The sequence below is a fragment of the Ambystoma mexicanum genome, chromosome 1q (genome assembly GCF_040938575.1).
Source record: "Ambystoma mexicanum isolate Mex_15411 chromosome 1q, UKY_AmexF1_1, whole genome shotgun sequence".
Taxonomy (NCBI): Eukaryota; Metazoa; Chordata; class Amphibia; order Caudata; family Ambystomatidae; genus Ambystoma; species Ambystoma mexicanum.
The window spans coordinates 833,421,182-833,447,534 of record NC_090922.1 but is presented as its reverse complement, the minus strand read 5'-3'; the positions used below and the strand labels follow the sequence as shown (position 1 = coordinate 833,447,534).

General features: G+C 45.1%; 1 protein-coding gene across 1 annotated transcript in view; it reads left to right on the top strand.

Annotated features, from left to right (window-relative positions):
• The window catches only part of QSOX1 (quiescin sulfhydryl oxidase 1), a 735,474-nt gene that overhangs the window by 530,127 nt on the left and 178,994 nt on the right, over nt 1–26,353 (top strand). Inside the window, exon 8 of the mRNA XM_069641454.1 lies at nt 2,362–2,491. Coding sequence (XP_069497555.1) covers nt 2,362–2,491 — 130 coding nt within the window. The remainder of the gene's footprint in view (nt 1–2,361; nt 2,492–26,353) is intronic.

Here is a 26,353-nt window from a genome sequence, read left to right as displayed (position 1 = left end):
GCATGCACAAGATGACTTGATGAATACGGGCGGCATAAGCTGCACTTTGTCTGCCAAGCCATCCTCTGCCAAAACTATTGCTTTGGAGTGCAGGTGGGATGTGAGGAAGACCGCACAGCCTGTGGGCGTTGTTTGGTTATTCAACCACCTGCACACACCGTGTTATTTATTCCGTATGGCCATTGCCACCCACTCCCTGCCTATCACCACCTTAAGTGCACCACCCTGAGAGCCCTTTGAGGTACCTTTATCATGAAGTAACAGAAGATGATGTGCTGTATGTGGCCTGTCAGCTTTAATCAGCCTGAGAGTTAATGCTGAATTGCCGCTGTAAGGAGATCCCAGTATAATGCACGTTTCTTAACCAACTGAGTCTTCGGGCATTTGATTTAGTAAAAAAATATGATTCCTTGAACCTGTTCTTTGCATTGAAGTCCTGTTAAAAACAAGCATTGGTAAAGCCAACTTTTTTGTCTTCTTTATAGGTATTAGAGAGGCATTTGCCAGGCACTGACATGTCCCCAGATACACTATTTTACCAGCTGTTTTAATCTTATGGCCAGGTACTATGGTTATGGAAGTGTCAGGCAAATGACTATTCAATTTCTACACAAACGACCAAACTGCTGGCTTTTACTTTAATGTCTTTCTGGGCTCCTTTTTTACTGTGTGCCTTCTAGGGGTGTCAAGAAGCAAAACTGCCCAATTGCATACAGAGTCTGTATGTCTTTCCAAGTGCACTCACCAGGGTGTGTATTCATCCACATGTATCCACGCAGTCTGCATGCCTAGAAACTGGTCTGTGTGCACTTGAGCATGCTTCCCCCTGCATGCACAGGTCATGGGGTAAATAAAATTAAGAGTATCTGAATTAAAAATGGAAGCCTTGAGTAACCTTTGCCCTTCCCCCAAAATGTTGCAGCATCGTCCAGAATACAGCAATGTTCTGAAAGTTTAAAAATCCTGCTGTGCCAGAAATTGCACACACTGAGAAACATTAAATCCGGGATCCTCCTTTTGCACATGTTTCTTACGTGTCACCTCATTTTCAAGTGTTTATATGGTGGGGATGAGGTACGGAACGTAATTTAGTGTTCCACTGCTCCCTTCCTCTTCGCCCTACAAATACTCCAGCATTTGTGCCAGCGTAGATTTTCATGCCAGTGCAAATGCTGTGGGTTTCCTATGGAGACCACATTTTTAGCACCAGCAAAAAGCTGGCAGACTCCATAGGAATCCATTTAAAACACTACCTGCCATGCGTAACTGGCAGGTGGCGTTTACTCAGTTTGCACGACAGAGTGCACAAGCGTGGCGTACGAGAGTGTCGGTCACCATTTTGCCATCCCCGTCTGCACTCCGCCGTGCAAATGAGGAAATGTACACGTAACGGGTGCCCACCATCAAATTAGGGCGACTTCAAAAAGTAGCCCCATCTGTGTCTAAGCTCAAGACCAAGTGGTGAAGCTAGCCAGGCAGTGCATTAAGCACACTCCAACTGGTGTCAGACATAATTTTTTCAGTCAGTGTTACTGGCTCCTTACTAATTACCAAGTTGTGAGAGGACATTGCCAAGCATACTTAGTTGAGAACCGTTACTCATCTGTGGTAACCTACTCCTCATTTTTATGAAATAAATACAGATCTGAAGAATAAGGAGCTAATTTTCTATGGGGCGTCACCTACATGGAAGATGTAAAAACCTTGTGGAAGGATATTAAGCCTTCCATTCACGTCATGCCCCATTTTCATGTATTTGTATGGTGGAGAGGAGGATTGGAACGTAACCTATGTTTCCGCTGCTCCCTTTCTTTCTGCCATACAAAGACTACAGCATTTACGCTGGTGTTGATTTTGCTGCTATTGCACGCGGACACGATAAGACTCCATTAGAAATGCTCCAGCCATGCATGCATACATTTGCGTGGCGGAGTGCAAAAGGGCTGCGTACAAGCCTGTATTCTGCCTTTTTCCACTCCCTTTGGCACTCTGCTGTGCAAATGAGGAAAAATAAGTGGCAGAGACCGGTCTACGTGAAAGTGTTAATGTAACAGGGCCCCGCTGCTGAAATACGTGAAACTCAAAAATGAGCACCTAAGTCTGTGTTACAGCATGGAGGATAAACGTTTTGCTAGTAATCTGTCAGAATTATCAGTATAACCGAATTAAGTCATTATCACTCATTTGCACCCTCATCAATCTGTCCTTCCTTACGTGACCTCTTTTCCCCCTTCCATCTGCACACATTAGAGCGACATTCCCCCCCTCTCCCTCCTTCGCATATGTTTCCCCCTGTAGTACACTCTCCATTTCCATTTTCCATCTCACCATCTCTGTGGTCTCCCCCATCTGTCTCTTTAGCTCCAAGGTGTACATGGCTGATCTGGAGTCCGCGTTGCATTATCTTTTCCGTGTGGAGATTGCAAAGTTCCCAGACCTTGAGGGTGACAAGCTGATCGCGTTGAAGACATTGGTCAGCGTTCTGGCTGAGGTGAGTTTGCACATCATACTGCATGGGTTGGCTGCTCTCCTTCGCACTCTGCCATAATTGTCTTTATTGGGTGGTGTGAGGGGTCAGAAATGAGAGGCGGACACAAAGCTGTAATATTCCCGGCATCAGACACTTTTATTAACATAAAGGGGTGTGGATAAAGGCTGATCTTTCCCTAGCCTAAAGAGAATGTCCCTTTCTATGAATCTAAACCTAAAGCAGGCTGACCTTGTGTCCAAACTATCTCTGACCCTCACACTAACGTTCACAATCAAAAGGTGAATGGTAAATGTTCCTAATATTCAACAAATTTGTGTAAAAACCTAAACTTATAACTTCAACAAAATAAACCTTGTTTCCATGATTTGGTTCCCTTCCACTGAATTGTTTCAAGGAATATTGTTCAAAAATGTTCTGCTTCAACAATAGTCTATTAAAGGCAATGAATATGTCTCCTTCAATTAATACTTTCCTCGGGATGGCAAAAGAAATGTCTTTTTCGCAACACTGGTTGGAATATAGCAAAGGAAAGTCTTTCCTAATTTTCAGGATGGTTTAAACAAATGTCTTCTCCCCAATATTGGTTGAAGTATGGCAAAAGGAAGTCTTTTAGTTTTCAGTTTGACCAAAATATTAAATTTGAACCACAACTTGATATGACAAGGTTTCTCTTTAACAACATCAGTTTGAGATAGGATTCCTGGTAACCTCTCCTGTCAGGAAACTACTCAACTGAATCTCCAGATATCCTGGTGCACTCTTGCCAGGTATCTCATGTTCACTACCGGATGTGTATCTCTCATCGGGTCTTTCTGTAACATTTCTCTCGGGTAAACACAATTGCACTTCTTCAATAGTAAACGTTGTTGACTTCAGTTATGCTTGTTTCAATTTCCCCCATACTGATATCCCATATGAGGGTTTGTTCAAGCTTTGTCTGTCAACCTTTCTCTTATTATCTCTCGCCAATGCTTGTTCCAGGTTAACCCAAATTGACATCTCATATCAGGAGAATTGTACCATATTTGCCTTTGCTTTTCAATTCGATTTGGTCTATACTAAATGTTTCCCAAATGTTCATTAACGTATTGGCAGGCCCCGTGTCCCCCTACTCTTTTAGGTTGACTCACTGGTGCAACGTGCAGCTGCAGCGAGGAGTTTTCTTTGCGCAAGCTTCCCCTTGTTGGCAAAGTCTCTTTTGTTTCCTGCGTTAGCTTTTTATTCCTTTGCTGATGGCACCATTGCTGCTCTACAGGACTGCGTCTCCTCTGGTCCTGTTGTTCGCAGTTCACCTTCAGCCGTCCCTCCAGGGCACACGCTACGACTTCCCCGGAGTTCCTCTTCTCCGGTCCTGAACACCTCCAGCCTGTTACTGGAAAACGTTTCCTTCTCTTCCCAGGGCTGTTATCCATAAGTCTGCCTCTGGATTCGCTTCTCGCTCCACAGACTCTGCATCCTTTCTCCTCTTTCCTCTGTTAATTGCAGGTGATTTCCAAGTTTAAATGTCCTGCGCAGCTGACTGATCATGACAAATAGAGAGCACGTTGTACTTGGTGTCACATTCCCTCCACATTGACTCCTGGCTCCTCCTCCTCATCTCAGTACTTGAGGCTTTCTGGGACATGTAGTCCAAAGAGGAGTCTGTATATAAGATGATTTTAAATTGCATAGTTTTTCTTTAAATAATCATCATAAACATCAAATGTTAGATGTGTTCTAGACTTATCATGCACAAATGAAGAATGAATAGTGTTTTGTCTGAAAAGTAGTTTTCAGGTTTTTATAATTAAATGGTTCTGAATAATGACAACATGCCATAAACTCTGGGATTAAGGAATCTTCCTTGCAAGAAAGTGAAGAATACCGCTCCTCTCTTGCTGGAGTCCACACTCTCCCTTGATAGCCATCTCCTCCCATGTGATCCACCCACAGAATACCACCTACCACCCTCAGCATCAGGTAGCGGCTGGCTTCCCCTGGCCACATGGAAGGAGACTTTAGGCTGGGGATCAGTGATGACTCTGCAGGATTAATCACAGTGGGCATACCTCTCATCCTGGCACACCACAAATGACAGGCTTTCATGTGTGAGGAGACACGTATTCAAATGCACACAACCAGTGTGCCCAGTGGATTGAACTTTAAGGAAGTGCTGCATAATTCCCCAGGGCATGTCCCAGCCACATTGAAAAACTCTTACATTGGTCCCAATTGTGGCAAAACAAGTTTATCAAGACCCTTTGCGTTGTCCACAAGGCTTTCTGGGGCCGGGGTCTGCACTACCTCAACGCTCTCTTCCAAAATATCTTCCTTCTCGGGCCCTTTGCTCAGCTACCTCCAACTTTCTAAGGGTTAGATGCTGCTCCAGGCAGAGAGTGGGGGTAGATATCTCTCCTCTGCAGGTGCCTCCCTCTGGAATGGCCTCCCTGGCTCTCTCAAACTTGAGCCAGACCACCTGAAGTTCCGGAAGCAGCTCAAAACGTTCCCCTTGTCCTCTGCTTTCTCTCTCTCCCTCCCCTGCTGACCTACCTGTCTGCTTGTCCGACTGGTTGCTTGGCTACCCTCAGTCTCACTAGGTACCAGGTTCTTTTTTGATCAGTCACCCTTGCACTGCCTCCAGGCCTACCACGCACTTAGAGGCTGTAACTGTAACCCTACAGTGCCTTGTTCTCCTTGCACTACCCAGAGCCGTGCTGCCCCGTTTTCCCCTCTCCTCTCCCTTGCACTCCCCCTCCCTTTTCCCTTGCACTTCTCGTTCTTGCACAATCTGAATGACACAAGGCCTAGTAAGATTTTGTCTTGTCCTCCCTCTGTCTTCCCTCCCTTGTCTTGTCGCTCCTAGAAACACTTGTTTACAGGCGTGTTATAAATGACTTATATGTTAAGATTTCTGGAGCTTGTGAATAAGTTTAAATTCACATGCTTTGCATAGGCCGCCATATAGTGGTTAGGGCGGAGTATTACATATGTTTTTCTCCCTTAAAAAAAGGTGTCGACACTATCACTACTTTATCTATACCCATGATCCTTCCCACATCGACGTCCTCGGATTGTTTTTTTCCACCACTGAGGTTGGACGCAAAAAATGGGGATTCCAAGGGGAAACATGCACATCGAACACCAAGGCCTACCTGCATGATGATAGACCGGCACTGCAGGACATCACTGGTTGCCGAACTGAATGCCAAAAGGTACACCACGCTGTGTAAAGGCGATGCAGTAGGGAGGGATAGATCTATATTAATTCACTGGGCTCACAACCACCTAGAACTATTTTATGATGCTGTCACGAGCTCAAAATAGACCCAGGATCTCCTTCTTTAAGGTGCAAAAGTGCTGTAAACATTTATTGAGAATATCACCTGCAAAAATCAGCTGGGAACAAGTCAAACAAAGAAAGCCCATGTAAACTGGTTTCAAAATGCCACGTGTTGCATCTTCAGGGTTTTTTGTCAGGCTAATTCACATTACAAATCACTCGGCTGGAAATTGTATAACTGAAGGCAGAACCCTTGCTTCAAATTACGTGAACTGTGAGTCAGATGACAAAAAAGATCCAACACACATTTTACTACAAATAGGAGTACCATCTTTCAATGAAGTCACAATATCATACTCTTGGTGAACATGTACTTCACATCATTGATCTACATAGCAAAAGACCAAATGTGCATGGCCAAAATGCAAGGGAACTGGCTTCCTAACTCGAACATATTATAAAACATTGCGAGTTAACGTGCAAGTGCAAATACATACAGTTAATCACAAACCACATTCAGTGCAAATTCGTGACACGAGAAGTAAAGTGCATGGAGGATCGAAAGCAGCACCAGCAGCAGCTCGGGAGAAGAGAGCAAATAAACACAAACTATAGCAATAGTAATTCAAAACGCTGCCATTTCAGCTACAGTGGGCTCATGCACGGTATTTAACATACAATATTACTTGAATTAAAGGCACATTCAGCCCACAGTGTCTAGAGAATTAGGACACACAAATGATGCCCACAATTGATACATTGTCGAACAAGGTTTCATTGTCCCCATTTGTATAATTAGCTTGGATTCGAAATGTCTGTTTTTCTCCATCTCCTTTGTTTTTACATGCGCCAGGACTCCAAATAACATCAAGGAAACGTCACCATTATGTTTTTCTTGAAGTGTAATCGTGCAAGGGGATAATTACCATCTACATTCATGATGGCCCAGTAGTGCTGTAAAATTCTTAATTTCAAGGGTCCTTTGGTTGAACTGATATTTGATCCTACAAGGGCATACAATGGAGTATACCACAAGCTTTGTAGTACATGTAATAAACTGTCCAATTTTTTAAGATCTATGCTGACCATATTTCACTGTCTCCGACCGTAGCAAGATTTCACATTTTGCTCTTATTACATTCTGCATAGCCAGTTCTCATGCTGCTGTGTCAATTCTCTGGGCATGCTGGGAGCAAGCATTTCTTTTAAGGATGGCGCTTTGGAGAATGTTATCTGTGGGACATTATGTAATGCCTGCTTCAGATCTCACTTAAGTAATATAGGCCAATATTTGGCTACAACCTTTTTCATATTGCCTGATTGAGCATTCTATCATGTGAAAAATCTGAGAACTAGTGATTCAACAACTTTAGGTTTAGTTCTTAATAAATCAGATCTTTTTCTCGTCCGAACCTTCTGATGGACCTTATCAGCCATTTTACGAGAATAACCTCTTCTCTAAAAAAGATCTCCAATTGATCTAGCTGCCAATTTAAAATCCTCATCTATGTAGCAATTTATTTTTGCTTGTAACAGTTCCCCGTAGGGAATACTGCAAATTAGAGGTGGTGCATGGGAGCATGTGAAAGAGAATTGAAAATAGTTGGTTTGCTATATAAATTCGAAATCCGGCAATTATCATGTACACTAAACTTTACAATATATACTATCCTAAGGGTACCTGGACATGATCTCGATCCCCAGGTGATCACACGATATACACAAAAAAGTGGACTGAGACCAAAGCTGGTGAACAGAACTATTTGAAAGAACTCCTAGCCAGGATCAGTCAAAAAATATACATTTATTTAGATACACAATCCATGAGAAACATGGTAATATCACAAACCTCTACTAAAAGAAATCAGTCTAGCTCCAACTCCATTCAACCTATTTGATTGGGCGTATTCAATCATACATTCATTCATACTGCTCATTCAATGCAAATATTCCCTACTGACCTACATAGATGCAGGATTAAACAACAAAAGTTCATCAATTCTAATATACCCCATAAGTCTACAGATGTGTCCTTCTATTACACAACAAATGTTGTCGACACGTGTTTCAGTTGGAATGTGCGGGTCGTTGTACTCTGGCCCTCAGATGTCTCCAACCTTCATCAAGACAAAAAATGGGTGACTTGCTGGGCTCCACTTCTACGCCTTATAGTGTTGGTGCCTCATCTACAAGAACTAATAATACAAAAAAAGTCCTATTACCAACATTATTCTGTCCACCCCTGTTTGTTCTGTACTGAAAAATGTAATGTACATGCTTGCATGTCCCGAACTTGCCTCCAGCCGTGTATTCTGGATGTGTGCTCGGGACCGTGGGATTTCTCTGGGATATTCAGGCGACTGGATCAATTCAGACGATGCATGGATGTGGGCAACAAGGTGCAGAACAGGCAGCAATTAATGTTCTGTACACTATACTGTGCCTGTTAAAACTGTCTCTGCTCTGACTACAGGCAGTCTACTTTCACTATAGTTACTATATATTGTAATAGGGAGTTCTATCACTGGTATGCAGTTCCAGATGACTCCCTTTCTTTGGTTAGCAACAGCCTGTAAAAATGGACCCATGATAATTAGGGTCACAGACTGTATATCTTATAAATGTAATCTTGGTGTCTTCTAATCATTGGAGCCATGCATTAGCCCATGGCTGTACCAACTGTCTGCTTAAAATATGAATCTTCAAAAAGAAAAATATAGTGAGTTTGACCAAAATCTACAACAGCATTTCATTATGCTGTTTTTACTCGGCAATGCGGAGTACCCCTTTGCTGTTCTGTACTTGTGAAGGGGGATTGAGCATTTTTGGAAATTAAATGTATGGCGCTTTTGCAGTGCCCACGTTGGAAATCTCACACATTTTGTGAAGATCTATAGAGTTATGCGAGGTTCAGAACATCCGTATCTCCTGTTGGTACGCTATTATGTTTCGTGCACGACAGACGGATAATTGCTGGATAGTCTATATTGTAGTGAGTGGGACGTTGGTGCTCTGCTTTTATGCTTCGATATATTTGGCTTGAATTGTGGTGTTATTTCTCGCTTCTCGCATCTAAATCTAGCCGAACAAATAGAAGCAAGACGACTGGCAGCAGCACAAGTATTGTTCAAAGGGGAAATTGTGGCCCGTGAAAAAAATGAATCCACTGTATTAGCTGGACTTAAAGTTCAACAGAAATTTTTAAAGTCAGAGAGGTTAAAAAATGTTATGTGAGTACATGGTGGGAAGCAATGACTCTATGGATGCACATTGAAGTAAAAAGGATCCCAAGGGGTCTTGGGTTTCTAACTATACGGACATATGAGGATGTAGACCACTTTTGTTGGACGAATGGTCTGAGCACACTACTTGCTCCTTCAACATGATGGGGACACAGATTAAGTTTGCCAAATCTGATTGTGCCAAACTAATTACAGATATAGAGGCTGATATATAAACCAAAGAGTTGTGGGTCTCTTTCTGATGTCCAAACATTATTAGACTCTATAAGGTTGTGGTTAATTCCAAAGTTTGGTTCAAATCTGCCCAGTGGTTTTCACACTACGGCTATTCAAAAACTGCACATTTTCTATATGGAGAAAAAGAATGGGAGTAGGCTGAAAATTGCGTTTTTATGTTTTTTAACAACGTTTTCATTTTTTAATGAATTGTTCCTAAAATGTTCAGTTTGGAAGGGCCCTTAACCAACTTTGTTTAATAAATATCCTCCAAGTGCATCCAGCTACTCAAACGTTATTAGCCTCTCTCAGCCTCTCCGCTGCAAAGCACCAAGACTAAAATAAAGGTTTTAAGGAGCAGGGGGCACCCTCTTGTCTGTGGAATATTTTTAAAACGACTGGATGCATTTACCCCAAACCAGTCAGGGAAATTTAGTCCATGCTTTGGGCCCAAGTTGTATCTCAGCCTCGCTCCTGCAAAGTACCATGGGAGATATAGCTATAATTTTGGGAGAAGGGGACATCCCGTTCCCTGTCCAATTTCTTAAAAACTACTGGACGGAATAACCCAGATCCTTCCCGGAAAGGGTCAATGCTTCGTCCCCAAGTTGTTCATTTGGTCCAATTCTGTCTAGCACTTTTTGCCCCATGCTGAGCAGACATTTAGACTTTTTCTCTATAGGAAAAATGTATGGTAATAAGCATGAAAACAGCATGTTTTGGCTTTACTAATTACGTTTACATTTTTTTTATGAATCTTTACCAAAATGTCCTCGGAGGGGTTGGGGTTGTGGTGGGGGTGGGGTTTTAGCTTGACAAACTTTTTGTTTGCAAAACATCAGCCAAATCCGTCGTTATTAGCAATTCAATGTTCAGGCTTCCTATGGAACTAGGTACACACCTTAACTATAATGCAGCAATCGCCACACTATAATACACACATATATCTATTTTCTCACACGTGTCATTAGAGATTCTAAGCAGATAAAAGCTACAGAAAGAGGATCACTGGTAAGTAATATGTGTCATATCTTGTGTCTATAATTTGCAAAGGAACTATTCTGATGTTTCCTAGAATCATTTTAGGAAATCTCTATTATTTAAAACAATATGTTAAACAATGTCTGGGCAATAAGTGGAGAAAGTTAACTATCCTTAGAAAAGATTACATTGTCTAAAGGATTGGTGGTTGTGTGCGGGAACTAAAAATGTTTCGGTGGGTGCAAGATAAAGTACAACAGCAGCAAATAAAGCCTAAATTTAACTACTGCCATTCCAGGCGATCACATATCGAACAATTATCCAGAAAATCTCTGTACTGAAATATTTTTGGGAAAACCAATACAAAGAACAGGGTGCTTGCCAGAAGAGACTATGGAAGCCCTTCTGGTAGTAATGGGATGAGGTGTAAGTCATTTGAAGAAGTCACTCCTGCTGCCCGCTAGTAAAAGTCCTAGAGTGCGGTCTAGCCACCTTTTGCTGCTGATACTGCCCATGAAGGGCCTCTGCGTGCTCCAGGCAGATGGGCAGGGCCCAGAAGGCCTCCCTTCAGCACTGCATTCACATCATAAATCTTGGAGCATGGTGTGCTTCATAGCACTTGCTAGCCATCCCAGCAGTATCCGTTATAGAACTCTCCGTATACTAGCAGTGCAAATCATGGTGTTCTGCATGCTCATAGCATCCACTGGCCATGTATGTGTGTGGGGAGTATTAGGCACCCCATGCTCCAGTGTATCCCATCCATCCCTCCATCTGGCTGTGGTGCATGTGTGTTTGGGTTTGGCATGCTCCTGAGCACCTAGAGCTATCCCTGCTGCAGTATGCACCAAAGGTCTTCTTATATTGTGGGCTGTACAGAGGTAGGTGTAGGCTTTTGAGTGGTGCTGCATTTGGCACCACAAGTATGCAGACCTTGTGGGTTGGTCGCTTCACACTCAGAAGTGCAGCTTCTATCTGTACCTTCATTCATGCACACAGCAAACTATACATCACCCAAGAGCAATGTGACGAATTCAGGGAGTTAATCAATTTTCCCTTAGGGGGAGCAACCCCATGTGAGACTAGGGAGGTGAGCCCACTAAGCAAGACCCGCCCTAGGGGTCTGTGTAAGCGGGACCTCACATAGTGACTCCCCTCTCGGTGAGGGTTCAGGTTATGGGTTTCAATGCTATGGAGATAGGCAGTGGCTCTAGTTGCCATGGGGACTCTGGGCATAGCTCCATCTGCCCTGTGATTGCAGTCCCTTGCTCCATCCCTCTTCCTTGGGGCATGGAGACTGTGAGGAGGGACAGCTGTTTAATTTGCTACGTCAGCAAGTGTTAAGGCCAACATGGGATGTTGGGCAAAGAAAATAGAGGCATCTGTGGAAGTAGATGAGTAGCAGCAGGGCTTCCCCCAGACCATGTCTGAAAAGACAGAAGTTAGTGGTAGGGAGAGAAGATAATATGGCTACTCGCCTTTGTTTGCAGTGCTTCTGCTGTATATCCACTTAGGTACTCCAATGTCTGAAGTAAAGCACAAGTCTTATAAGCCCAGAGTAAGTGCCTTTTATGGAGCTTCAGGTGTGCCTGTGCCCTAATCAGAATTTTCAATGACCACATTCTTATTCTGGTCCCCCAAATATTTCACATATATATTATTTCTTTGCCTGCAGTCTTTTGAGACAATCAGGGGGCCTTACTGCACTTTAAGAACCATCACCCTCTGTGAAGTTAGAATGACCATGTGCAGTCCCGTACCCTTAGCAAGAGATCCCTATGATAATTTAATTGTATCCTGTGTCCTAATTAAGCAACCCCTATGATCTCTCATTGTGCCTCATATACTCTCCCGGGGACCTGACTCTTGTATCCTATATGATATAGCTAGTGAGGGACCCCTATGAAACTGTGGGCTGCTTCTATGTCAATAAGTGATCTCCCACAGTGCCTTTATCAGTATGCAACATTAATGATAATCACATTGTGTCCTAATGTGTTCACGGACCGTGTTCTAGGGTTTGAAGACCAATAAGGATCACTGAATCTGTCCTCTCCACCCATTTTCTGGCTGCTCTTGACACAAATGGTATCCATCTTTTCCACTTTTGACACAGTACCGTTTGTTCTCCTGACTTGGTCCTAGGCCTTTATATTCTGTTTTTGTGTATCCAGCATTGCTGTAGGGGTCGGGGGGTGTGGGCATTATGTGCACTTTCATAGTTTGCCATGTCTTTAGTATTATTGTCTAGCAGCATCAATAAGCATCTTAAGTGACAACTACCCTGCCATATTCTGTCCTCAGTGACTCCCAACCAAAATATTGCATATTTTGTCCTTTGTTTCCAGAGCTGTTGACCTCTGTGAACTCCCTTACTGCATCATGCCATGCAGCCTCGGAGTGAGTTTCTCATTGATTTCCTCCAGGCCCTCAGGACCCATACCCACCCTTATCACACTCATATGGTGAGTGTTTCTGCACCTGGTCATTTATTATCAGGAACAATACCACTTCAATATGCTCGGCTATCTTCGGGTCAGTCATTCTACACCTTGTCTTGTGTTCCAAGGGGGAGTGGTTATGTATGCATCATGTATTACTAGACCATAGGCTGGCCATGCCTTTTGGCCTCTTTTTACAGAGCTAGCAGTCCTGCATCTTGTCCTTTGTATAATCTGAAACAAGTGGTTTACGAGAACAGACTTCCATTTGGTAGAGAGCCTGAACCCTTTTGCTGTGATCAGTTGAAGGCTGATGGGCTCGCTCAGATTACAGCATAGCACATGGAAGCAATCTCAATAAATGAGGTCCTAGGTTATTATAAATCTATGTAACAATTTTTAAAAGGAAAGTATCACACTATATACCATTGCAAGACTATGGGTTCTAAAATGTCATGAAAAATAATATATCTGTAACAGGCATTAAAACAATAGGAAAATGTGTTGTAAAAGACAAATACAAGAGTATCTCGCTTCTGCAATCCTCTCAAGCAATAATGGTTGTGAATAGCATCTCCTAAATACTCTAGACAGAAGTCTCTCACAGAGTCTCCAGTAGAGCGGTCTAGGTACTCCCACAGGTAGTCATCTTGGCCTCGTACCAAAAAGAGTTCTCTGTGTAGGTTCCAAGAGTTTTGCTGTGACACTTGGTGGAAAAGCAAGGTGTTCAATTACAACTGAAAGGGAGGGCTATTCCGGTGTTCGGGCTAAACCGCCAAAAACATATACGTATGAGGGGAAAGCTGCAGTGATCTAGGCACAGAGGTGACTATAGCCCAATGCCACCTATACAAAGTCAATGCAAGGGGTTTGTCTGTCAACCTGTGCGCAATCCTCAGGAGTGTTAAATACATTAAGGGCATGATCTCTAATGACCAGTGACTAATGTTTCCGTAATACATGTTTTTGAGAACAGAAATAAATCTGTCAGCCAACACATGTTTTGACCATGACAGGTCCTCTTCAGAACAATTAAAATGGTATGTAAATGTCACCAAACTTGATACACCAACACATTTAGCTGGTTGAGATCTTGTTCCAGGTACAAACCAATATATTCTAGGTCAAAAAATAAATAATGATGGGCAGGAGATCCACTAACTGTTTCCTGATTGTCTAATAACCCTGGGTAGATTAAAACTCAACTCCCTGTTGGGCTGTCAAGGCGATATTCCGCATGTCTGTGTTCAATGATGTTTTCCGGGCCTTTGCAGTTATTCAGCAATACCTCAGTCAATGGCACAATGAAATGCTCATAAAAGGATAGCCTGCACACAGGCTGTTCACAAAACTGCGAGGAGCTCCTGTGGACACACCAAATTCTCAGCCCACATGTCGTGGGTGGAAGCTCAGTGGACATGGGGAGGGTTGTGATGCACAAATGTGTCAACAAATCTGATCTGCTGCTGGACAGTGTTGAGGCAACGGAAAGTGCTTTGCCACAAGAAGAGTGTAGGGGAGGCATGGTATCACAAGTATGACACTGACACAATGGGTACAATTTGTAAAACCCTTATTGAAATTGTTGGGGTTGGAAAAACTCCTACTTTGCCTTATAACTAAGATGGGAGTAGTCTCAACCATCAAATTATAAATAATGCAGTCCTAGTTGAGTCTGTCAAATCACAATCGCCTATTCTAACAAAACCTATTGCCTGACCTATCCCTTGTACAAAAAAGTGTAAAAAGGAGAAATGTATGCAAAAGGTAAAACCAATGTTCAAATAAATAAATGTGGTTGAACCAGCTCTCCTCCCCACGTTGGACCTCGCGGAGTAAGGCTGTCCCTGTAGTCGGTATGACACATTCTGGCTCAGCTTTGAACACAATAAGCAGTTCCAACGACCTCCAGTAAGGAACTCCGGGGATTCCGACCTGCTGCTCCCGTCCCTTGGTCTGTCTTTCTACTCCAGTAGGTTTGCCTTCGTATCAGAAGTCCTGCTCATACTCGTGTTCCGCCTTGCTCAGATGTCTTTGGGTGCTGCCTTTTATCTATGTGAGGAGAGCTAATTGGAATCCAGTGTATGCACTTCGCATCAAGTACCTGACTTTGCCTGACCCGATTAGCAAGACATGTCCAGTATGATGTGTTTAAGTGGATGTTGTTACTCTGTCACCCTCTTCCTCGGCCCAGTGTTTGTGTAAAAGGAGGGATTGGGGGGGGAGGTTGGGACCTTGCAGCATCTTAAAACATAGGATGGGTTGGATAAACAAAATAAGGGTTATCAGCGGCCTCACAGCCAATCCCCGAAGACCCCTCACCCAGGTGATCCTCCCGCACTGGTCCACCCCAAGGGTCGGGATCCAAAGGCGATGGCCATACCCTGGCCACCTGAGATCGATCCCTGGGGACTAGCGGGTGGGACACCCTGTGGTTTCTCACATACCCTTCCCCTATGCGATGCAGCCGCATCTGTTTCACGGGCAAACTGGGAAAGGAAATCGACATTGTCCTGTTCTGTTCTTTACCTTTTCAGTGTTCCACAGTTAAACAGTAGGGTTGCAGGTCTAAGAACTATCGCATGACTCGAGGGTTAGTCCTTTTGTTTGCTTATCCATACTTGAAGGGGAGTGGTCGGTGACAAGTTTGAACTTTTTCCCTAGAAGATAGTACCTTAGATGGACGATTGCCCATTTGAGGGAAAGGGCCTCTAATTCCAACACAGATTAGTTATTCTCACGTGGGAAGTGGTTACGACTAGTGAATAGGATGGGATGTTCTAACCCATCATGTATTTGTGATCAAACTGCTCCTAACCCTGTGAGAGGGGCATCCGTTTGTAACACAAATTCTTTTGAAATATCTACTACTTTTAGGATTGGGTTCTGACACAAGATTTGTTTTAGGTTGTTGTAACATGCATAGTCCTCATCAGTCCAATGAATCTTCTGGTGTTTCGTATTCCTGAGTTTTTCTGTTAGCCTGGCTGTTAGGTCTGAGAAATTTGGGATAAAACTACAGTAATAACCAATCAATCCTAGGAATGCCTTGTGGTCTCTTGGTCTTGGGCGAGGGGGCATCTAGGACGGCAGTCACTTTTACTTGCTGGGGCTGGACACTGCCATTCCCTATGAAGAAGCCTATGTATTTCACAGCCGATTGAGCCAGCTTACATTTGGATGGATGGGCAGGTAAACTGGCCTCTCTGGGGGTTTTCATAATAGTAGAAAGATGAAAAAGATGGTCTTCCCAAGGTTTAATATAAATGACTGTCGTCAATATAGGCCCCACAGAAATCAGAGTAGGGCTGTAATATCCTGTCCATAAGTTGTTTCAAATTGCCGGGGCCCCAAGCAGGCCAAAACAGAAGACTTTGTACCGGAATAGTCCCACGGGTGTCGAAAAAGCTGTCTTTTCCTTATCAGGCTCATATACTGGGATCTGCCAATATCCCTTGGTTAAATCTAGGGTTGATAGATATGATAGGTTATTTATAACGCGCATAATACACAGAGGTCTCTAAGCGTGGACTCGGGTGTCGAACCTGCGTTGCTCCCTGTCGTCTTGTTTCCAAGGTGAACACGTTGCCCCAAGCTATCCTCCTGAGACAAATGTAGCATTTCCAAGTTTATCTATTAACTCTTCGATGCGTGGCATAGGATAGGCATCGAAGGCAGAGATGGCATTGAACTGCTTGAAGTCTATGCAAAACCTCCAAGAATGATCGGGTTTAGTTACCAACACAGTAGGGGGAGGACCATGGACTCGGAGGGCTCGATAATGTTTGCCTTCAGCATTTTATTCACTTCCTCAACCACTATTTGTTTTCGGGCTTCTGGGAGTCTATATGGTTCCAAATGGACCACTTTTCCCTTTGGAGTTCTGATATAATAAGCACCATGTACTCTCCATGGTTTCTCACAGAATACGTGGGGGGAATGCCATAATAAGGTTATTCAAATCTTCATGTTTCTGTCTAGATAGTTCTTGGGGAATAAGCTCAGAGTTGTCTATCCCCTCCGGTACCAAACAAGACAATATCGAGGAGGTGGCAGTGGAACAGGTTGTCTTTCCACTCGTTTAGGAGATTTACGTCCTAAAGGTGGGTCTTTTGGTTTCTCTCCGGTTGGGCTATTTTATAGGTACAGGTTCCTGTTTATCTCATATGGCCCATGCCACTTTGAGACAAGTTTATTGTCCAATTTAGATGAGGACTAATACTTTCTGTCCTACTGAAAAAGATCTTCAATTCACTTTCTTGTCATAGGTTGACTTCTGTTGGGCTTGAGCTTTTTCCATGTGAGTGTGGACTAGACTCCGGGCGAGTTTCATGTGTTCTTGCAACTGGGTTTGTGAGATGGTAATAGCTGCCTCTTCTCTCTCTCCCCAGGTCTCCCTGAGCATGTGTAAGACATCTCTTGGTTCTCTAGCGTAAAGTAATTCAAAAGGAGAGCATCTGGTTGATGCTTGAGGGGTCTTATGCAAATAGGGCCCATGGGATCATACGATCCCAGTCCTTCCCATCCTCATCTACCAATTTTCGCAAAATCATTTTAAGGGTCTTGTTAAATCTCTCTACCAATCCGTCCGTTTGGGGGTTGTGAGAAATCGGAAGGAATCTCCCTAGCTAGTCCCCAGGGATCTGTCCTCCAGGTGACCAGGACACAGCCATCGCTATTGAATCCAGTTCCTGAGGGTGGACCACCTGTATGGGGGTCCTCGTGGAGTGGGACACCAATGGGTGAGACGTGGTATCCCCCTTTCTTCAACACAGTTTCCCCAACCTACTATGTAGGACATTCAAGTACACTGCCCCCCCTTCCGATACAAACACTTTCGCACAACACGCAAGAGAACAGACTAACATCACAGATGTTTACATGACATTCCCAATATAAGGGTATGGGGAAAGTCAGGCAATTGACCAGAATCACACACACCTGACGACCCTTTCCCTTCCCCACAGGGATTAAAAGGTGGAGCAAGAGAGCACAGTACGAGCAATGCAGACCGCATCATAAGACAGCTATGCAGGCCCGGCAGTTCAAGAGGAGGAGAAAGGCAGCGAATATCGAGAGGCTGACAAGGAGAGACACGACTGTGCCCTTTTCGACATAGACCCGCAAAACCTCCGCAGAGGGAACCGTAAGGACAATAGCCCAAGTGTGCTGCAACAAATGTCAACGGTACATGGAGCCTGTCGATGCTGATAAGCAGGTACGTGGGAAACTCCTGTGGTACCTGCCTTGACTCCAGTTACGAGAAAAGCCATGTAGTTCATCACAGCCGGTGAGTCGAGGGGAGAGCCGATAAGAGCCAGTCTGTGGTGATTGAAAGATGCAAAGTGGCAAATTTAACCAAGTTCTAAGAACTGTAAAAGTGTTAATTGGCGACCAGTTGCAGAAAGAAATGGCACCACGCGGGTGCTAACTCGAGTGACTCTGGTCAATCCCTGTCTGAGTGAAACTACAGAATCCAGAAGGCCATTACAGAGCCACCCAGTTAGGTCAAAGTGATCATACAGGAGGTCAAGAAAAGTCCCTTTATAGTTCTTAGGTCAAAGGCTTTCGACTGTAGAGAAAGCAAGGGAAGTGAATCCCACTATCATTGAAAGCAAAGTGAATGTGACGTTGGCAAGAGTGAACCCGGAAGAGGGATGTCCACTGGAACTGTTTAAAAAGACATTAAGATTTATGAAAGAAGGAAAAGGCTTAGTAAACCACGGAGGAGGGAGGCTGAAAGTAAAGTGGGGTCAGCGCCTGGAAGAGGGAGACGCCGGGGTGAAGAATCCTCACCCTAAGTAGAACCAGGAAACAAACTTTGATTTTGTTGAAGGAACTTTTTGTTTTGTTATTTGAAGACGGTATGCCCTCGAAGGCAAAAAACTTTCAGAGAAACGAGATTGGGCCAATCGACGACCCTGATAGCTGCTAAATGAACTTTTGTCTTGTGCTGGGGAAGCTCGAGAGTGTAATGTGCTCCAAAATCCCACAATACCCTGTGCTTAAAACATGGGGAATGGAAAACCAAGCTACCGCATCCTGACCTATTATTTGTGAACACTTCTTTCTTTTCTTGAAAACTAGCCCACACCTTTGTATTAGTTGTAAGGTTTGGCAATAGGTTTCTTAGTATAGGCCCTTTTTATTTGACACAACGCCACTAGGACTGCCTTATTTTCATTTGATGGTCGACACTCAATCCCATCTTAGATTTAAGGTTAGATTAGGTGTTTTTCCAACCTGCGTACAACTTAATAAACACCCTTGAACTTTGATCACTTGTCTGTCTTTACTGTTGCCACCATGAGTTCCTTACAGGGTGGTAAACTGAGGTTCTGAAGGTGATAATGTGTAGTAATTCCTTACCTTCACCCATAGGTTTGCTCATGAAGTTGGATCCCTGATCGTTAGGGAAACCAACCCTAGAAAAGAATGGTATTGGGTGTTTTTAAATGTTCTCGGTTGTTTCGCATTTGGAAAGCCTCTGGGTACCGAGTAGCATAATAAACGATTTCAATAACATATTTATTACCCAGTCTAGAGGTTTCCAACAGTCCAATGATATCCATCCCATTTCGGGCAAAGAGACTTCTATTATCGGTTAGAGGTTTATAGGGGCAGGTAAGGGAATATGTGTACTGGTTTTCTGGCATATTTCACATGTCTGAATGAAGTTCTTTATGTCAGCATGGATACCTGGCTAGTAGAATTGAATCTAAGTGATTTGCCCGCGGCCGAAAGTACCGCTGGCAAATCGTTAGCATGAGAAAGGAGCAAACTACCAAAAGTTTGCACCTTTCTCATGCGAACACACAAACTTTCTCACACACAACACACCATAACACCCTCCACCCACACCCTCAGCACACCTCCACCCCCGACATAAACAAACTCCACTTACCTTCAGCTTCACGCTGGGTTCCTGCAGCGCCAGTTCCCTTTCACTTCCGTGATCGGGAACTGGCGCTGCAGGGTCATTTTCTTTTCTTTTTTTTTGTAACGGAAGGCTGCAAGGGTGTCCCCCGCAGCTCCCGCTCACTATACCATAAAAGTATAGTGAGTTGAGGTTGTGGGGGACACCCCTGCAGCCCCATGTTCAAACTTTTGGTGTTCGAACCTTTGGTGGCAGCATTTGTAGAACCTTTGGTCAATGTGACCCTTTATTTTCGGTAATTTCGTCCTAAACCAGTAGATCTTCCCACTGATGTGAGCTTGGGTTTTAGATTGTCCTAAATGTCCCCCTGTCAAATGAGAATGTGCAATCTCTAGCACTATTTTGCAATGCGTTTTGGGTATTACTGAGTTTTTTACTTGGGCCTTCTCTGGAGGTTTGGTTTCTATGGGGGCTCCCCTCTCAGGAATTACTTGTAAGAAAGCCTCTGCAGGTGCTGGATCATTTAGCCCAGCTAAGGCTAGATCTGGAAGGATGGTGGGCTCTTCTTCCCTCTTTGCCTCAGTGATAGGTGTTTCATCAGCCTCTCCGAAGCCGAAGCTACCTCGGTTTCCTCTGGTTCACTTTCTTCATTAAAACAGGGAAATGGAGCCTTCTCTAGAATTCTCTGTGCAATTTTGTCCCCACAGTGTATTTCAAATGGAGTTTCACCATGGTTCTATAAGAGAACCTTTGTCTCCCCGAAAGTCTGGATCTATGACGCCTGCCAGGACAACTAGACCAAACTTCAAGGCCACGTCGGATTTCAGGGTCAATCTTGTATAACAACCCACATGGGATATTAGGACTAAGTCTGCGGGAATCCACCCTCTTTTCCCTGGAGTCATAGTGGCTTCTCTGCTACTACAAATGTCAGCCTATTAATTATTTTGTGGCGTTAGAGGGATCTGAGGCTTTGTGACTGTTTCTGGAATTTTAGGGTCCCCAAATTGGTCTCAATTGAGTTGTATCCTACTCTGACACCATATGTAGGGAGGCATGGTATCACAAGTATGACACTGACACAATGGGTACATTTTGTAAAACCTTTATTGCAATTGCTGGAGAAACTCCTACATTGCCCTATAGCTAATAATGCAGTCCTAGTGAAGTCTGTGAAATCAAAATGGCCTCTGCCAATGAAACCTAATGCGTGCCCTATCTCATGTACAAAAAAGTGTAAAAAAAAGAAAAAACTGTGTTCAAATAAATAAATGTGGTTGAACTCGCTCTCCTCCCCACGTTAGACCTCAAGGAGTAAAGCTGTCCCTTTAAGCAGGATAACACACTCTGGCTCAGCTTCAAACACAATATGCAATTTCAACACGTGGATCGTGGTCCGTCTGGCCTTCCACATTGTCACTTTTCTTTGACTTCAAAAATGTCATCAAAACAGTTCACAAAAGTCCCCCTCTCTCTGGCTCAGACCTTGTACCAAACAGTTCTCGTAGGTCCCCCTCTGCCGGGCTCAGACCTTTTGAAATACAGTTCAACACAAACAAGCAGGGGGGCTCCTTTCCCGGAGATTATCTCACTTCGGGTCTGGCTCAGACCCCTTTTGGATTTAATTCAACACAAACTTACAAGGGGGCTCCCTTCCCAAAGCTTATCTCACTTTGGCACAATAACACATACAGAATGTACCACTGATAAGAGCGGAGGACATGGATCCTTTACAAGGGGGGTGAGAGAATGTGACTTGAAGACCAGATGTTCACAGGCGAAGGTGGAAACATAAACCAAGGATGAGGGCAGGACAGAATGACATAGGAATGGGATGGTGGAGAAAGTGTTGAATTGAGGATGAAGGGGTGATGGAAAAGTGCTGTAGGCTTGTCCATGAAGGGTAGGGAGAGAAAAACCGGGTGATGCAGTAGTGTAGTGTGCTAGGAAACCGGTTCTTCATAAGAGAACTTTGAGGTTTGATTTAAATAGTGGTAGAGTTGGAGTAGTATGGACCGGGGGAGCAAGGATAGGGAGAGCGGTAATGAGAGTGAGCAGAGGGGGCTCGAGTGGTGCAAGGAGGTGAGCTGAGGATGAAAGCTTGAATGCCTTCTCTTATTTCCTCTAAATTCAAGTATGTGCATGCCAGATCTCTGCGATCCACCAGGCTCTATCTTTGTCACCCTTAAAGCCAGTAGCAACATCTAAGGCAAGTGTGCTTTTTATCACAAGCTGCTGTTTTGTGGCAATCTTTTCCCGCACCCCATACACAAGAATTTACCATCAAAAATTTTGAAAACTGCACACACACACAAACCTCTTGCTGCATATATTCCATACATTTTCAAGTGACGCTATATAAGATTTAAAAAAACAACTATTGTTACTCCCCACTTGCCCCCTTAAGTCACTAACCCCAAAAGCCTGGTCAATGCCATTCACTCAGGTAGGACCTTCCTGCTTGACAGAACTGAACAGGCATTGCATTAGCAGTTCTATTTCACCACACCAAACCTAGACAGCTAGGAGTTGGGGAGGGCCCATTCCCACATGGCTACCACACCCAGCCCATCCACATCTAATAAAAACAGGTAGTAAATATGAGGTGCTACAGACACAGTCCCCTGCTTAATAGAGCAGGAATCTCACAGAAGCACATCAACAAACTCAGGCGGGGGAAGCTCCAACGGGCACCTGATGCCTTTCCAAGACCTTTCACTGAATCGGCCGCCTTGTTCGGCCCTAGGCATGGGCAGTCTGTGCCATCGCCCAGGGCTCCACAGCCATGGGGGCCTTGCAGGTACTAGTTGCCACTTGCAGGCGAAGTAACGGGTCTTAATTCACAAAGTGGTTTTCAATGGGATTTTCCTGTTGAAAAACGGTTTGTGAATCAGGCCTGGGTGTATTCTTGAGGAGCAGCCACAGTCCTAGCCCAACCCCATGCAACACTCGAGACAAATGCCCCTCCAACAACTCGGGTTACACTGCACAGCAGGTCCTAGCAGTGCCTCATAAATACTCTTTGATTTGGAGGAGGTTTTAAAGTGCAGGCCGTTTAGGCGAGATGGTTCGTTTAAGTAACCATTGTTTTGGACAAGAGTATTTAACCTTTCTGTGACTACAAAGGGGGCATTTTTATTCTGAACGCTCACACATAGCACCGACTAGCTGCCCACATGATGCCTTCTTCATTAAAATGTCACACATTTTATTTTCACATGTTTTTATTTGACACACAAAAAAGCATTTTTTTGTTGAATGTCCCATTCTCCTTGCATAATCACGCAAGCCTTTGGCAAAGAAAGTTACCTTTTTCACACATATTTAGTTTTGCAGTCTAGTATTTAAGTCTTGAAAGAACATTTAAAAAGCCCATAGGTTATATTTAGCCTTTTGCTGAATTGCATTCTAGTATTAGTAGTTTTTCATTAAAGTGAGAAGGAAATAATGCTACACACAGTACTTTTTGCTTAACACGTTTCTATAAGGATTTATATATTTGTCTAATGACTTTGATTTGTGTATTTTTAAAGTCGTCTTAATAAAACTGAATATTGTTAAAATGCAAACGTAGGAAGAAGAGGCCAAATGAGTAATTATGATTGTAATACACCATTAAAATAAAAGCAATCCTGAAACTGCTACCAAAACAACGCTTTACTTCAATTAACAAAGCAGTCAAATTTTTTGCACTGCATTCCACAGTTAAATGGTGTTTTCAAACCAGATTTGCAAAAACAACGGTTGCAAATAAAATGACTATACCTGGGGAAAGTCTGCTCAAATACCGGAATGGTCTCAAATCCTGCCTTCATCAGTTAACCAAGGTGTGTGCTACCTGTGAGAAATCAAAGGGTGTCCCACCTACTAGTCCCCGGTGGGATCTCTCTCTCTCAGGTGGCCAGGGCATGGCCATCGCCTTTGTATCCAGACCCTGAGCGTGGACCAGTGCAGGAGGATCACCTGGGTGAGGGGTCTTCGGGGAATGGGGGTGGGGGCAACCGATGGTGAGATGCGGTATTCCCCACTTTCCCGTACACATGACCCGTCCTATTTTATTGGATTCTCCAATGTTCCAACTCTTTACCCACCCCCACTTCACCCCCCATTTTCACACAAACCCTGGGCCGGTGGAGAGGGAAACTGAGAATAAACAGGCTATCCCTTACATATCTCATTGGACAAGTCCCGCTAATTGGGTCAGGCAAAGTCAGGCACTCGACTTTAAGTGCACACATCTGATACCAATTGGCTCTCCCTACATGGATAAAAGGTGGAACCGAGAGACACACTCTGAGCAAGGTGGAACACGAGTAAGAGCAGAACTTCTGGGGCGAAGGTGAACCTACTGGAGCAGAGCGACAGACCAAGAGACAAGAGTAATGGGTAGAGAACCCCAGGAGTTCCCTGCAGCAGGTTGTTGCTTCCGAAAAGACAGCAAAAGACATGTGGTGAAGGCTGTATCCCAGAAAAAAAGACAGCGTTGTGTTTCAAGGATGCCAGCGGCCCTCCCGGGTGATCCGCAGCATTGGGGATGCGAGGCCAAGCCTGGAGTATTGACCTTGACTCATGAATACAAATTGCAAAAGACCAGAAAGGAATGCACACAGCCGGTGAGTTGGCGAGTAACATGAAAGGCGAGTGTGTGTGAAGGAAAGATTGAAGTGCAACAGTATATCGCACAGTTGAAGGCTGTATGCGTGTAGATGAGACGCAAAGAAAAGCAGACCTGCGGTGAACTTTAAATTACTGATAGCTGTGAAACCAGCGATACTGAGTAGCGGAGTGGTCCGGCAAAAGGAAGTAGCCCATTCAAAAGTCTCAGTGAAAGGTGAAGTGTTTTCACTATAATAAGATAAAGTGAATGAACTATAAGAAGTGAAGTGAACAAAAGTAACCCCGGACTGTTGGCCACCAGGGGGCGCACGGATGAGGAACACCTCCGTGTGAGCTCCAGACCCACGGACCCCAAAAGTAACCTGAGCCCCCACTTTTGACCCTCCCCCCCTGTGCACAACAGCTGTCCAAGCAGTCCGACTTGGCCCCAAACCTACTGGGCGAAATTTTGGAGAAAAACGGCCAAGCCAACCGGGAGAAAAGACAGTTGGCCCGCGCCTCCCCCCTCTCAGCCACATACCCAGCAGTCTGAGCGCGGGCCGTGGCTGTATGAGACCTGAGGCACCCAGCTCCTCCCATCATCCCCCTGCAGAGAGCACGGGCTGTGCTGCGGCTCCCCCCAGCAGTCGCCGCCTCACTGCCTGTCCCATAACCCCTGTGGGGCAGGCGAACACCCTGCATGGGCGATCGTGGGCGCACTCCCTGCGCGGCCGCCTGTGCAGCACCGGCCTCAGGCACCCTGCCGCGCGGGGAGAAGCTGCGGAGAGGGTAAGTGGCCCCCCCCTGCCCCACGGAACACGTGGAGGTGCCCTGCGAGACCTGAGGCCCCATCTCCTCCCGGAGCGCTCCCTGCCCGAGGCCTGGGGCACAACGCCAATCCAGACCCAAGTCAACACCCCATAAAGCTCTATGCACCTTTAAACCGCCACCAACTATCGGCGCCCTACAGCACGCCTTGTGCCACGCTCCCCTTTCGACTGCAAGGGTGCAGTGTACAACTCAGTGAGGCTGATCCACTAGACGCCCCCTGTAGAGGCACAGCTTCCCCCACTCACCGCCACACGAGAACCAGCAGTCGTCTAACTCCCCCCGGAGGACAGCAACACGCTCAGAGTCAAACCCTTCCCACCTGCCATGTGAAGCGTTTTGCCCTGCGAGCACCCCACACCAAGTCCAGACCTCGTCCACCCAACCACAACACCATAACTGGCGGTCCTGGACCCGCTGCAAGCGACTGAGGAACTATTTACAGAATCCCTGCTGAATTCATCACTAAAGGCCACAGCACACAAGGCAAGGAGCTTGTGCCTGCACCGAGGGCAACGCAGAGGGTTGGGCCCCCACCTTCGGGGCGTGTGCCCTCCTCTGTGCAACCACCAGTCCTTCGTCCCTCCAATACCCGGACAGGCGGGCCGGCGCCGAAGGAAAACCGAGCATCCAACTGTGTCCCCACCTGAACTTTAACTGGAGCCAAAGCCCCCTGCTAAGGGGCCTGACCCATGCAACCCCACCAGTGCCTACACACGGGCCCGCACCAACACTGGAGTACCCTTGACATCGCATTGGGCCCACCGACAGAGGCCAACTCAAACGGAGGGTAAGGCCCCTGGACCCAGGGCATGTGCCTCCTCCCATCCATGGGCCCCCGATCTACTGGACACCCTGCACAACGTCCCACAGCATACTTCAAGAATCATATAACATAGCAGTGCAGAGGGTAGGGCCCCCACTCCCGGGGCGTGTGCCTCCTCGCACACAAGTACCATATGAACATTAAAAGCAAGTTGGCCAGATATGCATATACCCCGCTACCTTTGGACCCAGATCCAAGAACCATAATGTTGCTGGAAGCCTCGGAGATGGGAGCGGCAGCCACCAAGGGGGACATCGCTGCCCTCCTGAGTGAAATCCGAAACATGGGGGCTAACCTCGGCAGCAAAATTGATAAAATGACCCAGAGTGGATAACATCGAGGAGACGCTGGAGGGCGTCGAGAACAATCAAGCCTTGATAGATACCCTGGAAGCCCAATTGGACCTCAGGATACACAACATAGAGAAGAGGGAGGATGAAATTCGCCTTAAGATAGATGACTTAGAAAATAGAGAAAGAAGGAATGACCTACGGTTCTTCGGGATTCCGGAGCGTGAAGGGGAAACAGAAGAAGACCTCAAACACAATACACGAAACCATTAAAATCCTAACAGCAGATATCAGGACAGAACAAGG